Below are 13,265 nucleotides of genomic sequence, written 5' to 3'. Positions count from 1 at the left end.
GCTCCTGTCTCATTTCGTGAAATTCAATTCTCCACGCTTGTCTATTATTTCTCAGTTCGTTTTATTGAGTTAATCCCATTCATTATTTTCTGAAACATGTCTAGAGATAAAGTCCCTTCTTGTACATCCATGATCTGCTTAATTGTCATTCTTAAAGCCAAAGGAACAAAACTCCTTCAATTTTCAATGTCCCAAACAAAGAGCAGCTTATTTCTTTAACCAGTTACAAAGGAGTTAATCTTTCCAACCAACTAACGTCACACGCTAGACAGCCCTTATCTCTTATCTGCCCGGAAGTGTAAGAACGGCTTTAGTTCACAGCGTCCAAATAACTAGTAGCAGAGAGAATGAGCAGATTCGTCAAAAAAAAAAGTAGATCAGGAAAAATAGTCCCAGCCATATATTACACAAAAGTCTTATAAATCAATCAGAAATCTCTCGTCCGTTGTAATCTTTAAAATGCTATTTTCCATGTCAGCTTTTTGCAATAAAAAAAAGATAAGCTATTTATATTTTCTTCCCCCTTAGTTCCGTGAATAAAAAAAGGAAAGTCTTACCTCACCTAGGTTATCTCAATTGCTGTTACTTTGACAAATCTCTTTAGCTGTATAGATAAGAAAATGATGAATGTAGACAGGAGGATGTTTGCCTGTTAATCCGTATAAAAAAAAAGGGTCACTTATCCAGCTGCGCTAGCATAAAAATCCTCGCTCTGGCTGAGCTGCTGGAAGACAGACAATTCTGACGAATTCCAGACTCCAACAATCAAAGCAAAGCTGTGTGGGAAATCTCACGTTTCTTCCTTATCCGGAAGAAATTATTCCCAGTCAGAAAAGAGCCTTCTGACTGAATTTAAACTGGATAAGTTTCATCCAAGACGGAGCTCGTCTCAGAGGCTGCACAGGCGTAGGGATCCTCCTGGGAAGTCGGAGAATGGCCTTTTTGAGATGGAATCAAATCTTTCCTAGCCCAATGCTTATTTTGGTGCAGGATACTGTCAAATGTGGTACCTTATGAATAAGTAACTTTGGCAGATATTTTTGTATATTGGACTAGTATTAGATGGCAATATTCAGCAGTAGTAAGTCTGAATACATCTGTTCCTGTAATTGTGCCATCAAGGATGAAGCAGTTTCTTATGTTTATATTATTAGATTAATTATATTTGCATCTGCAATTTCAGAGATTGTTAAAAACAATTTCTAAAATAAAAGTTACAGCAACATTAGTCTCAGTCAATTCTGAAACACCATCAGTTGCCCCTCTACCTCTTAAGTCCAATTTAAAGTGCTGGTGCTAACCTTACACCCTGATGTGCGCGTGTGATAAATCGCTGTTTTTTTAAATAATGTTATTGTTATTTAATTTTGTAGATTGTATTGTTTTATTGATGTGTTTTTCTTGTAAGCTGTCATGGCCCCGTCAGAGGACTCATCAGGCAAGGATGACTCGGGAGTAACAGCAGCAGACCCAGAAGGAGAAATGGAGGAAACTCCTGAGAACCCAGCTCCTTCTCCCCCTCAGCTGCAGAGCACCCCAGACACAGCTGAAGCCCTTCAGCCAGACACAGACAGGGAACAGGAGACTCCCCCCTCACCTGCAGAACGTAGACAACAGAAGGTCAGGCAGAAGAGGGGCAGGCCTGTCCACTTAAGGCCAAAACGCTGATGGCTCACACCTGCTGACAAACCTGCTCCTTAAAAGTCACACCTTGGGTTCAGCTTGTTGCTGACCACAACGTCAGGCGTGACCACTGTGTGTCTTCCTATCCCCTGAACCTTGACTTGGACTGATCTCTCGGCAAACTAGACCCGGACCTTCACTGACGTCTCTTCTGGATTTCTGGCTTGGCACGTAAGCTTCAAACGGCCTCTGCCCTTATCTTGCTTCCTCCTTGCTAGCCTGGCAGATTTATAGCCAAGCTGCCGGCTGAGGACTTACGGCCTGGCAATTACCAAGGAATCTCCAGCCCTGCCTGCACCCCCACCGACACTGCTGTCTCAGTGCTGACAGTAGCCGCCTTGAGGGCCTTTTGGCCATAAGGCGGGGTATACATAAATTACAACAATAATAATAACCATACGTTGGCTACGGATAAAAGAGTTGGGCAAAAATCAATGAAAGCATTCTGTGAGAATCAATTGGCCTTATGGAATTTACAATAAAGAGTATTGTATATTTTATTATTATTTCTAAATTGTGTGCTACACATCCTTTATATCAGTAAAATTTAAAATAAACTTATGTACGTATATATATATATATATGCATACTATTTTTTTGGAGAGCCGGTTGTTAACCATTTACCAGCACACCACTGGTTGTATCCTTTTCTTTTTAAAATACGCAACAGAATTTGCTTAAGAACTGGGTCAGGTGGAGGGATACAAAAGGAATAGAGAAGTATGAGCAAAGAGAAAGCAAGAATGGATGTTAGGGTGAAGGAAGGAAAGAAGGACAGAGGGATATAAACCTTTAACATTCTTTACAATGCTTTTTAGTGCTCAAAAAGCTTCACATAACTGTCACAGTAACAACAGTAACCCTGAAAGTTAAACCACCATTATTGCAGATTGAGGGGAGGTTGCTGCAGCTGAGGAAATAGTGGACTGCCTAAGAACTTAGCTGAATTCACTAATAGGCAAAAAACCTTGTGTTTTAAGAACATACCTATAGCCCACAGATATTTCTACCAAACTTTAAAAAGCAGGGAAATTAGGAAGCTATAGTGAATGCACCAGGGGAGCAGGAGACCTGACCTCCTCTCTGAGATATTGTACTGCCCTACAAAGTTGTCAAAATGCAAACACAATTTGGGTTGGTCTTTCACAGTCCAATCCACTTGCTGTGTAGCTTGGAAGAATTTGGTAACATGAAGGATAGTGAAGGGTGCTGAGAGTTGCTAGGAGACGCCCTGTTCCTCTCACAGACCTTCAATCAAAGTGGCTGACTGTTAACCATTCTCTCAGGGGAATAGGAGTCTCCTCTCAGCACCCTTCACAAACTACACTTCCCAGGATTCTTTGAGGGAAGCCATGACTGTCTCAAGTGAAATCAAGTCTGGTGTGGGTGTGGCCCTCTGATTAGCCAAGCCCAGCAGCTGTGAGGCTTTTAGAACACTGACAGTTGGTCCTTACTGAGCATGCCCCGCGTTATAATAGGCTTCCAGCCAAAATTTATTAAATGAATTAAAAATCAACCAGGCATTTTTTTAACTTTTAAACTGCAGTAGATGAAGGTCAGAGTATGGGGCAAGGTCAGTATTAGGATTACAGGTACTCTGTGAACATGGCTGATTTTTAATGAATTTCAACAGATTATGAGAACTCGCAGAAAAAAGTCCAAAAGGGCTCTGTTTTTTTCTCTTTTTAGACTTTGAACTCTCGATTCTCTCTGACTGTTTTGTGTATCGCCATGAAAATTGACAGGGTTGTTAAGCAAGCGTTTCTGAGTTCAGAACTATAAGTTTCGTAAGGTTTTGTTTTGAAATGAGCTTATGGAAAGCATCAGAATGGCGTGCGGGGGTATTTTCCATTTAACATTGCGGAATGTGAAAAATCCATGCTGGCTATAGTATACAGCCACTCTCGTGGCTGTATAATACAGCCCTAGGAGTTTAGCAGTAGGTAAAGATAAAAAGGTAAAATTAGGAGAAACAAAGAGGTTATGGGACCCTGCAACTACTGTAGAAAGAAGAAAAACAAAGGATCCAAAAAAACATTTCAACTATGTATGTTCCCTTACAGGAAACAACATTCTCCAGTGAGACTCGAGGAGATATGAAGGAACCTGTAGTTCAGAACCAAACCATGGGGTTGCAATGCTAGTGTATAGGGAATGCTAAAAAAAAAAACTTCCTGGTTCAGACATCACAGGAAAGCTGTGGTTTTAAAAAACCAATTGGGCTCCTCTGCAGCCAAGTCCAAGAGAGATGGGATGGAACAAGTAAAGCCTCTCATTCCCACGCCAACATTTGCTGGACCTGGCCACTATTTTTTAAAACAGGTACCATAGTCCTTTGTGGTCTCAATACAGCGAACCAGAAAAGAGTTATTCCCAAAATATTTATTTAAACCTCTATATAAATTCATAGATATTGAAGGTAACAAATGTAGGAGAGATTTTATTTGAAAACACTTAAAAGGCTGCCTTATATTGCAAAACCACGTTTAAGAATTTTTGCACTGACAGTAAATGGGGGGAATTAAGTTTTTTTTTAACGGTAACAGTAGTTATACTTGGCACTAAAGTTGATAAAAACAACAGACAACCAGAGTCTAACTGTATTTTCACATTTTGGAAGTCTGTACCAAAACAAAACAACAGTGCAAACTTCCTGAACAGAGACAGGATTCTATCCATGCTACTAGAAGCACCACTTCCTAGTATTTAAATTTAAATGAGCTGACCTTCATGAATTCTCTAAAAGAACTCTTAAAAGCTTGTAAAATTTTTTAAAAGCAGTATCTGAATCCAAGCATAATAAAGCTGACCTAAAAATCAGCAGCTATTCAAGGCTAGGAAACTCACCTGATTTACAAACATTGCATCATACTAGGCCATGAAATTAAACGTTCAGCTCAAATGTTTTAAAAATAAAGGGTAACAACAATTTAACCCGGTTCAACCCACCACTCACAAAAAAATATGATTTTCATGCTACAGCACTGCTTTTAACAATGAAAAAATGAACTTACTGGTTCTAAAGACATATTTCCTTGAACACACCCAGGTGTGTGTGCAAGTGTGTGTACGTGTTGAACAAAGTTTTAAGCCAGGTTGCTGTGGGCAAAGTTCAATTATTAACTCAGCATGCTTCCTGGTTTGTACTATGCTTATAGCAGCAGCTGCACACACCTGTACCGGCAGATCGCCACCCTTCTTCTCCAGTAGTGTACTCCATAAGGGAGTTCCACTAAGATGGAGCTGATGCATATCAACAATATCTTAGGAACTTTAAAAAAAACCTTTATATTTAGATTCTTGAAAAACTGGAACACGACTGCTAATTAAGTCACAATTTTTTTCTTCCATTTGCACAAGTGTCTTGAGCACATAATCATAATAGCAGCCCTTCAGTCAGCATCATTAATATCAGAAATATTTATATAAGAAATATGTAGTTGATAAACTACTACATAAAGTCTAAATACATTTAAGACAGCTATTTGCAAGAACAGTGGAGTGCTCATGGCTTATTTAGTACTAAAAATTACAGGTTTATTTTATTTGTTTAATTTATATCCCACCCTTCCTCCCACCAGGACAGCAAACAAAAGCATTAAAAAGAGTTCTAGCAACTCTACTGATGTGCCATCTGTTCCTGGTGATTTGTTTCTTCCAAGTATTTTAAGAGCAGCTTTCACCTCACATTCTAAAATTTCTGGTTCTTCATCATACAGTTCCTCCATGAATGAATCTGTCATCCTGGCATCTCTTTTATAGAGTTCTTCAGTGTATTGCTTCCATCTTCCTTTTATTTCATCTCGGTCAGTCAGTGTGTTCCCCTGTTGATTATTCAACATCCCTACTCTTGGTTTAAATTTCCCTTTCATTTCTCTAATCTTTTGGAATCAAGTTATTTTTTATTATCCTCTTCTATTTCTATACAATAGTTGTTGTAATAGTTCTTTGTCCCTACGTACTATATACATTCTGTTGTTTTCAGCTCAATGCTCCAGCCTATCAAGGTCCCTTTGAATTTTGTTTCTGTCTTCCACGGTATTAGCTGTGCCCCCTAATTTTGTATCATCTGCAAATTTGATAAGCATGCTCTGTACCTCCTCATCCTAGTGTTGAAGAGCACTGGGCCCTGGACCGAGCCCTGTGGTACCCCACTCGTTACCTCTGCCCAATTTGAGAACGAACTATCGATAAGCACTCTGTGAGTACAATTCTGGAGCCAACTGTGGATCCACCTGATAGTTGTTCCATCCAGCCCGCATTTAGCTAGTTTGCTAATCAGAATATTGTGGGGCACTTTGTCAAAAGCTTTGCTGAAGTGGAGATATATTATGTCCACAGCATTCCCACCATCTACAAGGGAGGTTACCCGATCAAAAAACGAGATAAGTTTGGCAAGATTCGTAAATCCATGTTGGCTCCTAGTAATCACTGCTTTATAATCTGCTCCAGAGTTTTTCCAGGGATTGATGTTAGGCTGACTGATCTGTAGCTCCCGTTTCCTCCTTTTTGAAGATAGGGACAACATTAGCTCTCCTCCAGTCATCCGGCACTTCACCAGTCCTCCATGATTTCTCAAAGATAACAGAGAGCGGTTCTGAGAGTTCTTCAGCCAGTTCCTTCAATACTCTAGGATGCAGTTTATCATGCTCTGCCAATTTGAACTTGTTCAAAATGATTAGCTATTCCTTTACCATTTGTCTATCAATCTCAAGGTCCAATCTTCTCCCTTCTACTTCATGTTTCCTGGAAGGGTCATAGACCCTTTTTTGGGAGAAGACTGAGCCAAAGTAGAAATTGAGGACTTTTGCCTTTTCTTTGTCCTCTGTTTATTTATTTATTTATTTATTTCTGCGATTTATTTATCGCCCATCTGGCTGGAAACCGAGCCACTCTGAGCGATGTACAAAGTCATAATATATAAGTATCACAACATCAAAACAGCAATAAAACTAAAACAACAGGTAAAGGTTACTACAGTAAAGTTCAATAAAGCTTCTGGCCCGTATAGTCCACAAGGTGCGTCATTTGCAAAACCGAAAGCGGCATCTCCTCTCACACTCAGCATCCAGCGTAGCAAACAGCGAGAGGCAGTCATGGAATAAGAGGAGAGGTCCTCTTGTGGATAAGAAATTGGTTAAGAAGCAGAAAGCAGAGAGTCGGAATAAACGGACAGTTCTCCCAATGGAGGGCTGTAGAAAGTGGAGTCCCTCAAGGATCGGTATTGGGACCTGTACTTTTCAACTTGTTCATTAATGACCTAGAATTAGGAGTGAGCAGTAAAGTGGCCAAGTTTGCTGATGACACTAAATTGTTCAGGGTTGTTAAAACAAAAAGGGATTGCGAAGAGCTCCAAAAAGACCTCTCCAAACTGAGTGAATGGGCAGAAAAATGGCAAATGCAATTCAATATAAACAAGTGTAAAATTATGCATATTGGAGCAAAAAAATCTTAATTTCACATATACGCTCATGGGGTCTGAACTGGCGGTGACCGACCAGGAGAGAGACCTCGGGGTTGTAGTGGACAGCACGATGAAAATGTCGACCCAGTGTGCGGCAGCTGTGAAAAAGGCAAATTCCATGCTAGCAATAATTAGTAAAGGTATTGAAAATAAAACAGCCGATATCATAATGCCGTTGTATAAATCTATGGTGCGACCGCATTTGGAATACTGTGTACAGTTCTGGTCGCCTCATCTCAAAAAGGATATTATAGAGTTGGAAAAGGTTCAGAAGAGGGCAACCAGAATGATCAAGGGGATGGAGCGACTCCCTTACGAGGAAAGGTTGCAGCATTTGGGGCTTTTTAGTTTAGAGAAAAGGCGGGTCAGAGGAGACATGATAGAAGTGTATAAAATTATGCCTGGCATTGAGAAAGTGGATAGAGAAAAGTTCTTCTCCCTCTCTCATAATACTAGAACTCGTGGACATTCAAAGAAGCTGAATGTTGGAAGATTCAGGACAGACAAAAGGAAGTACTTCTTTACTCGGCGCATAGTTAAACTATGGAATTTGCTCCCACAAGATGCAGTAATGGCCACCAGCTTGGACGGCTTTAAAAGAAGATTAGACAAATTCATGGAGGACAGGGCTATCAATGGCTACTAGCCATGATGGCTGTGCTCTGCCACCCTAGTCAGAGGCAGCATGCTTCTGAAAACCAGTTGCCGGAAGCCTCAGGAGGGGAGAGTGTTCTTGCACTCGGGTCCTGCTTGCGGGCTTCCCCCAGGCACCTGGTTGGCCACTGTGAGAACAGGATGCTGGACTAGATGGGCCACTGGCCTGATCCAGCAGGCTCTTCTTATGTTCTTATGAGGCGGCACAAACAGGCCCCACGAAGACGCGACCAGCAGGAAAGTTCTCCCCGAGAAGCCAAAAGCAAAGGCGATGAGAGGCAAAACGCGGCCGACACAAGGCGAAACGAGCAAGGTCAGCACGGCAGGACAACAGAGGCCGCAGGGGCACGCCCCAACCCCAGCAGCCAACGGAAAAACTGACGCGGCGAACAACGCTGTCTCCCGAATAGAGGCCGCAGCCACAGGCTCGCCAAAGGGTCGCAGCTCATCCCCAGCTCCGATCCGGCAACCAGGAAATGGCGGCGGCGGCCCAGCGTAGATGAAAGTGTTATCATTTTGCCATCCTCTTTTTTCTGTCTTTTACTATGGACGTACCTGAAGAAAGTTTTTTTGTTGCTTTTAGCATCTCTCGCTAACCTCAGCTCATTCTCCGCTTTAGCCTTCCTGACGCCATCCCTGCAATTCCATAATACCTGCCTGTACTCTTCCTTTGTGGCTGGCCTTCTTTCCACTTCCTGTATGTGTCCTTTTTTGTTTTCATGTCATCTGTAAGCTTTCTGTGAAGCCGCATTAGCTTCTTCTGTTGTTTCCCTCTTTTTTCCTTGTTGGAATTGCTTGCCATTGCGCTTTTAGAATTTCCTTTTTTAGAAACTCTCATCCATCTTTGACTCCTTTTCTCATTAGGGTTGCTTGCCATGGATCCGTACTTACAATTGTTCTGAGTTTATTAAAATCAGCTTTCCTTAAGTCCAGGGTGTGTGTGTGGGTGCCTACTCTCAGCTTTTGCTTCTGTTAAAATCAAGAATTCAAATATGGTGGGGTCACTTTCCTCCAGAGTTCCTGTAACTACCACTTCATCCACCAACTCATCTCTATTGGTTAGAATCAAGTCCAGGATAGCTGATCCTCTGGTTGCTTCCTCCACTTTCTGTAGGAGAAAGTTATCTCCAACACAAGTCAGAAATTTCTTGGAGGGGCCGTCTTTGGCAGAATTTGTCTCCCAACAGATATCGGGATAACTTAAGTCTCCCATTACTACTGCCTCATTGAAACATTGGCAATTTGCTTTTCAAAAGTTACATTGTCGTCTTCTCCTTGACTGGGTGGTCGGAAGTAGAGTCCAAGCACCACATTCCTTTTATTACTTGCCCCATTAATTTTAATCCAGATACTCTTGGTGGAGCTACCAAGCTCATCTTCCTGTATTTCTGCGCAGGAATATATATTTTTAACATATGGTGCAACTCCACCTCCCTTTTTATTCCTTTTGTTATTTTTGAACAAATTTTGAATTTGTGCATAGTTAGTACTGCAAAGTTTATGCGTCACTACGTTTGAGAATAGTATGGTGGGTTTGCATTCATGTTTTTCTTCAGGTTTAAAAAATGCTGTGTGTGACTGACTACTGTGAGACCAGGATGCTGGACTAAATGGGCCTTTGGTATGATCCAGCAGGCTCTTCTACTGTGGTGATTATAAGATGCATTGTTTATTCAAAGGATACCTGTTGTGGAATCACCTTATTAAATACCTGCGGAGGTTCCTCATTGGTGAGGCTGGTGCACTCTGTGCATGCTCATGCCATTTATTTCTGAGGCTTATAGTTCTTAATCATGCCTCTTCTACTCAAGTCAGTTGACAGGAGGCTATGTTTGTGAGGAGTTGGTGGTGCTAACAATTAAACCCCTTAGGCTGCATCACACTTTGATTGGGTAAAATATTGCCTGCACATTTTCCTTCTCAGTAAGCCAATTACAAAGAGCCTCCTAGTCTTTATACATTTAAAAAACAAGCACACCAGAAGATCTGGAGACTTAGCTTAAAAATCCTTCCCTCAGTCACTGGTTGATTGTGTAGTGTTAGGTACAATTACTTTAGTATCTTTTCAATCAAAGGGGTAGCGAACTAGCCAAGGCTTACAGTAGAAATGAAGCAATAGTCAAGTAGCACTTTAGAGCACTAGTGAATATATTATCGTATGAACTTTCATGGTTTACTAAAAACGATCTGATGAAATGGACTTTAGTCTCCAAAAGCTTATACCATAGTAAATTTATTGCTCTTTAAGGTGCTAGTACTGTTCTTTTGTGTTTCAAATTGGAGGTTATGTTCTATTTCTATTTTGGGTGCATTAACAGTGGAATTTGGACCTGCAGTTCGATGAAAAATCAGACTGATTACAATATGTTGCTACTTCAGCAATGACTCTAGCTGTTGGAAAAAAGAGGATGAATGTTTTTAGCCTGCTATGTTTAAACCACTTCATTTAAGGCAAGGTGGGCACGGTCAATTAAAAACATAGAGCACACCTAGCATTTTGCTAGAATATATTTCACCTACCACTGTTTTATCTTGTGCAAACTGAGGCACTCCTGAGGTCCACTGGAGACTATTCTGCAGAAGTCAGTGCCATTATTCCACAATTACGTTTGGAGTTTTTTTAGTATAAATTTTGCAAAGAGTTGCTGTACTTCACATATTCACAGAAATAACAAAAGAAAATGATTTCCTATAGGAAACTTCACTAAAATTGCAAAGGAAATCAGACATATTCAAAGTGACCATCTGAACTATATCAACTGTCTTAATAATGTTGCTTCCTCCCTGCTAAAACAAGATCAGCACAGCACATGTCTTCTTTCTATTATTTGGACTGATTGCTGGTGTTGCCACCACTCCCCATATGCTCAGAGGCACATGTTACCAAATTCTTCCAAGCTACACAGGAAGTGGATTGGACTGTGAAAGACCAACCCAAATTGTGTTTGCATTTTGACCAATTTGTAAGGCAGTACAATATCTCAGAGAGGAGGTCAGGTCTCCTGCTCCCCTGGTGCATTCACTATAGCTGCCCAATTTCCCTGCTTTTTAAAGTTGGATAGAATAGCTGTGGGCTATAGATATGTTCTTAAAACGCAAGGTTTTTTGCCTATTAGTGAATTTCCCTGCTTTTTAATCCGGGAGGTAAGAAATAGGATCCTGTGCAAGTTTGCTGAGAATGGATGGATCATTTGCATGCTTACTGAGTTCAATGGGATTTACTCCCCTGCAATCATGCTTAGGATAGGTGAAACTGACCACAGAGGATGGGGAGGGGAGGAGGAGGAGGAGGAGGAGGAGGGAGGGGAGGAAATGCAGAAGGGAGGACTGGGAGGGGAGCAGGCAGGATGGGGAGGGGAGGAGAAGGACAGGTTTGATCATTTGCATGTTTATTAAATTCAGTGCGATTTACTCCCATGCAATCATGCTTAGGTTAGGTAAAACTGACCGGGGGGGGGGAGGGAGGGAGGGCTGGAGTGGGCAGGGGAGGAGGAAGGGAGAGGAGAGGGGAAAAGCAGGTCTGATCATTTGCATGCTTATTTTCAATGGGATTTACTCCTATGCAATCTTGGTTAGGACAGGAAACACTGACCATGGGGGAGGAGGAGTGGGAGTGGGAAGGAACGTATTGGAGGGGGGGGGAAAGGAAGGTGGAGGGGAGGGCAGGTTTGATCATTTGCATGCTTACAGAGTTCAATGGTATTTACTTCCGTGCAATCATGTCTAAGATAGGTAAAACTGACCATGAGGAGGAGGAAGGGGATGAGGGGGAAGGGGATGGGGAGTGAGGGGCAAAGGAAGGGGGAGGGAAGGGGCAAGAGGAGGGGATAGGAGGAAGGAGAAGGGAGGGTGGGTTTGATCATTTGCATATTTTTTGAGTTCAGTGGGATTTATTTCTATGCAATCATGTTTGAAAATGAAAATGGACTGCCTTCAAGTCAATCCCCACCTATTGCAACCCTTTGAATAGGGTTTTCATGGTAAACGGTATTCAGAGGTGATTTCACCATTGCCTTCCTCTGAGGCTAAGAGGCAGTGACTGGCGCAAGGTCACCCAGTCAGCTTCATGGCTGTGTGGGGATTCGAACCCTGGTCTCCCAGGTCGTAGTCCAACACTGACCTAGGGAAGGGGCAGGGAGTGGGAGGGGAGGAGATTGGGTGGGTGGGCACTGGGCAGAAGGGAAGCCCCTTTCCTTTCCAAAAGGAAAACACTGTAAACAGAATCATTCTTTTTCAGGCTTTCCCCCACCTTTTTATTCTACAGCAGACACATGTAGCCTCCCACCAACATTTAAACCAAAGCTTTCCCTGGCCACATCCACACCAGGCCTTTATTTCACTTTGGACAGTCATGGCTTCTCTCAAAGAATCCTGGGAAGTGTAGTTCATGAAGGGTGCTGAGAGTTGCTAGGAGACACCCTGTTCCCCTCACAGACTTTCAATCAGAGTGGCTGACTGTTAAACCATTCTCTCAGGGGAATAGGAGTCTCTTAGCACCCTTCACAAACTACATTTCCCAGGATTCTCTGAGGGAAGCCATGACTGTCTCAAGTGAAATCAAAGTCTGGTGTGGGTGTGGCCCCCTGATTAGCCAAGCCCAGCAGCTGTGAGGCTTTAGAACTCTGACAGTTGGTTCTTACTGAGCATGCTCCGTGTTATCATTGGGTCCCAGCCAAAATTTATTAAATGAATTAAAAATCAACCAGGCATTTTTTTAACTTTTAAACTGCAGCCGATGAAGGTCAGAGTATGGGGCAACGTCAGTATTAGGATTACAGGTACTCTGTGAACATGGCTGATTTTTAATGAATTTCAACAGATTATGAGAACTCTTAGAGAAAAAAGTCCAAAAGGGCTCTGAGGTTTTTCTCTCTCTTTTTAGACTTTGAACTCCCGATTCTCTCTGACTGTTTTGTGTATCGCCATGAAAATTGACAGGGTTGTTAAGCAAGCGTTTCTGAGTTCAGAACTATAAGTTATGTAGGTTTTGTTTTGAAATGAGCTTATGGGAAGCATCAGAATGGCATGGGGGGTATTTTCCATTTAACATTGCGGAATGTGAAAAGTCCCCGCTGGCTATAGTATACAGCCACTCTCGTGGCTGTATAATTCCAAAAGGTAGGATGGTGCAGAGGATGGTTCAGACAACTCAGCATGCAGAGCTTTTATTTAGTATGAGATCATGGATTTCACCCTGCCTGCACGTTCCACCTAGGCAAGCTTCTCATAGCAGACAGCCACATACTGGATATGCCAAGGAACTACCTGTAAAGTCCAATATTTGTAGATGTGAATATCCTGGTTGTATTGCGGATTCTTTTTGCTTTGATTTTTAGGTTAGGCTTTTTTCATTATTCCAAGCCTGGATCCCCTCCTCCAATTCAAAATCGGGAGCAGGCACACTGGAGAGAAACTTTTATTTTGTTTACTCCTTACTTATCAGTATTATGTTTATATTCATTGC

At 41.9% G+C, this 13,265-nt stretch overlaps 1 protein-coding gene across 2 annotated transcripts in view; it reads right to left on the bottom strand.

Moving 5' to 3' along the window:
* The window catches only part of CD2AP (CD2 associated protein), a 152,963-nt gene that overhangs the window by 124,767 nt on the left and 14,931 nt on the right, over positions 1 to 13,265 (bottom strand). The window contains exon 1 of one of the 2 annotated variants that reach the window (XM_061607520.1): positions 4,698 to 4,786. The exons of the other annotated variant lie outside the window; for it this stretch is intronic. Within the exon in view, the coding sequence (XP_061463504.1) occupies positions 4,698 to 4,712 (15 nt within the window). The 5' untranslated portion in view covers positions 4,713 to 4,786. Of the gene's footprint in view, positions 1 to 4,697; positions 4,787 to 13,265 lie in introns of those variants that run through there. 2 annotated transcript variants of the gene reach the window in all.

Source organism: Rhineura floridana, chromosome 2 (genome assembly GCF_030035675.1).
Source record: "Rhineura floridana isolate rRhiFlo1 chromosome 2, rRhiFlo1.hap2, whole genome shotgun sequence".
Taxonomy (NCBI): domain Eukaryota; kingdom Metazoa; phylum Chordata; class Lepidosauria; order Squamata; family Rhineuridae; genus Rhineura; species Rhineura floridana.
This window is presented reverse-complemented; position numbering and strand designations above follow the sequence as displayed.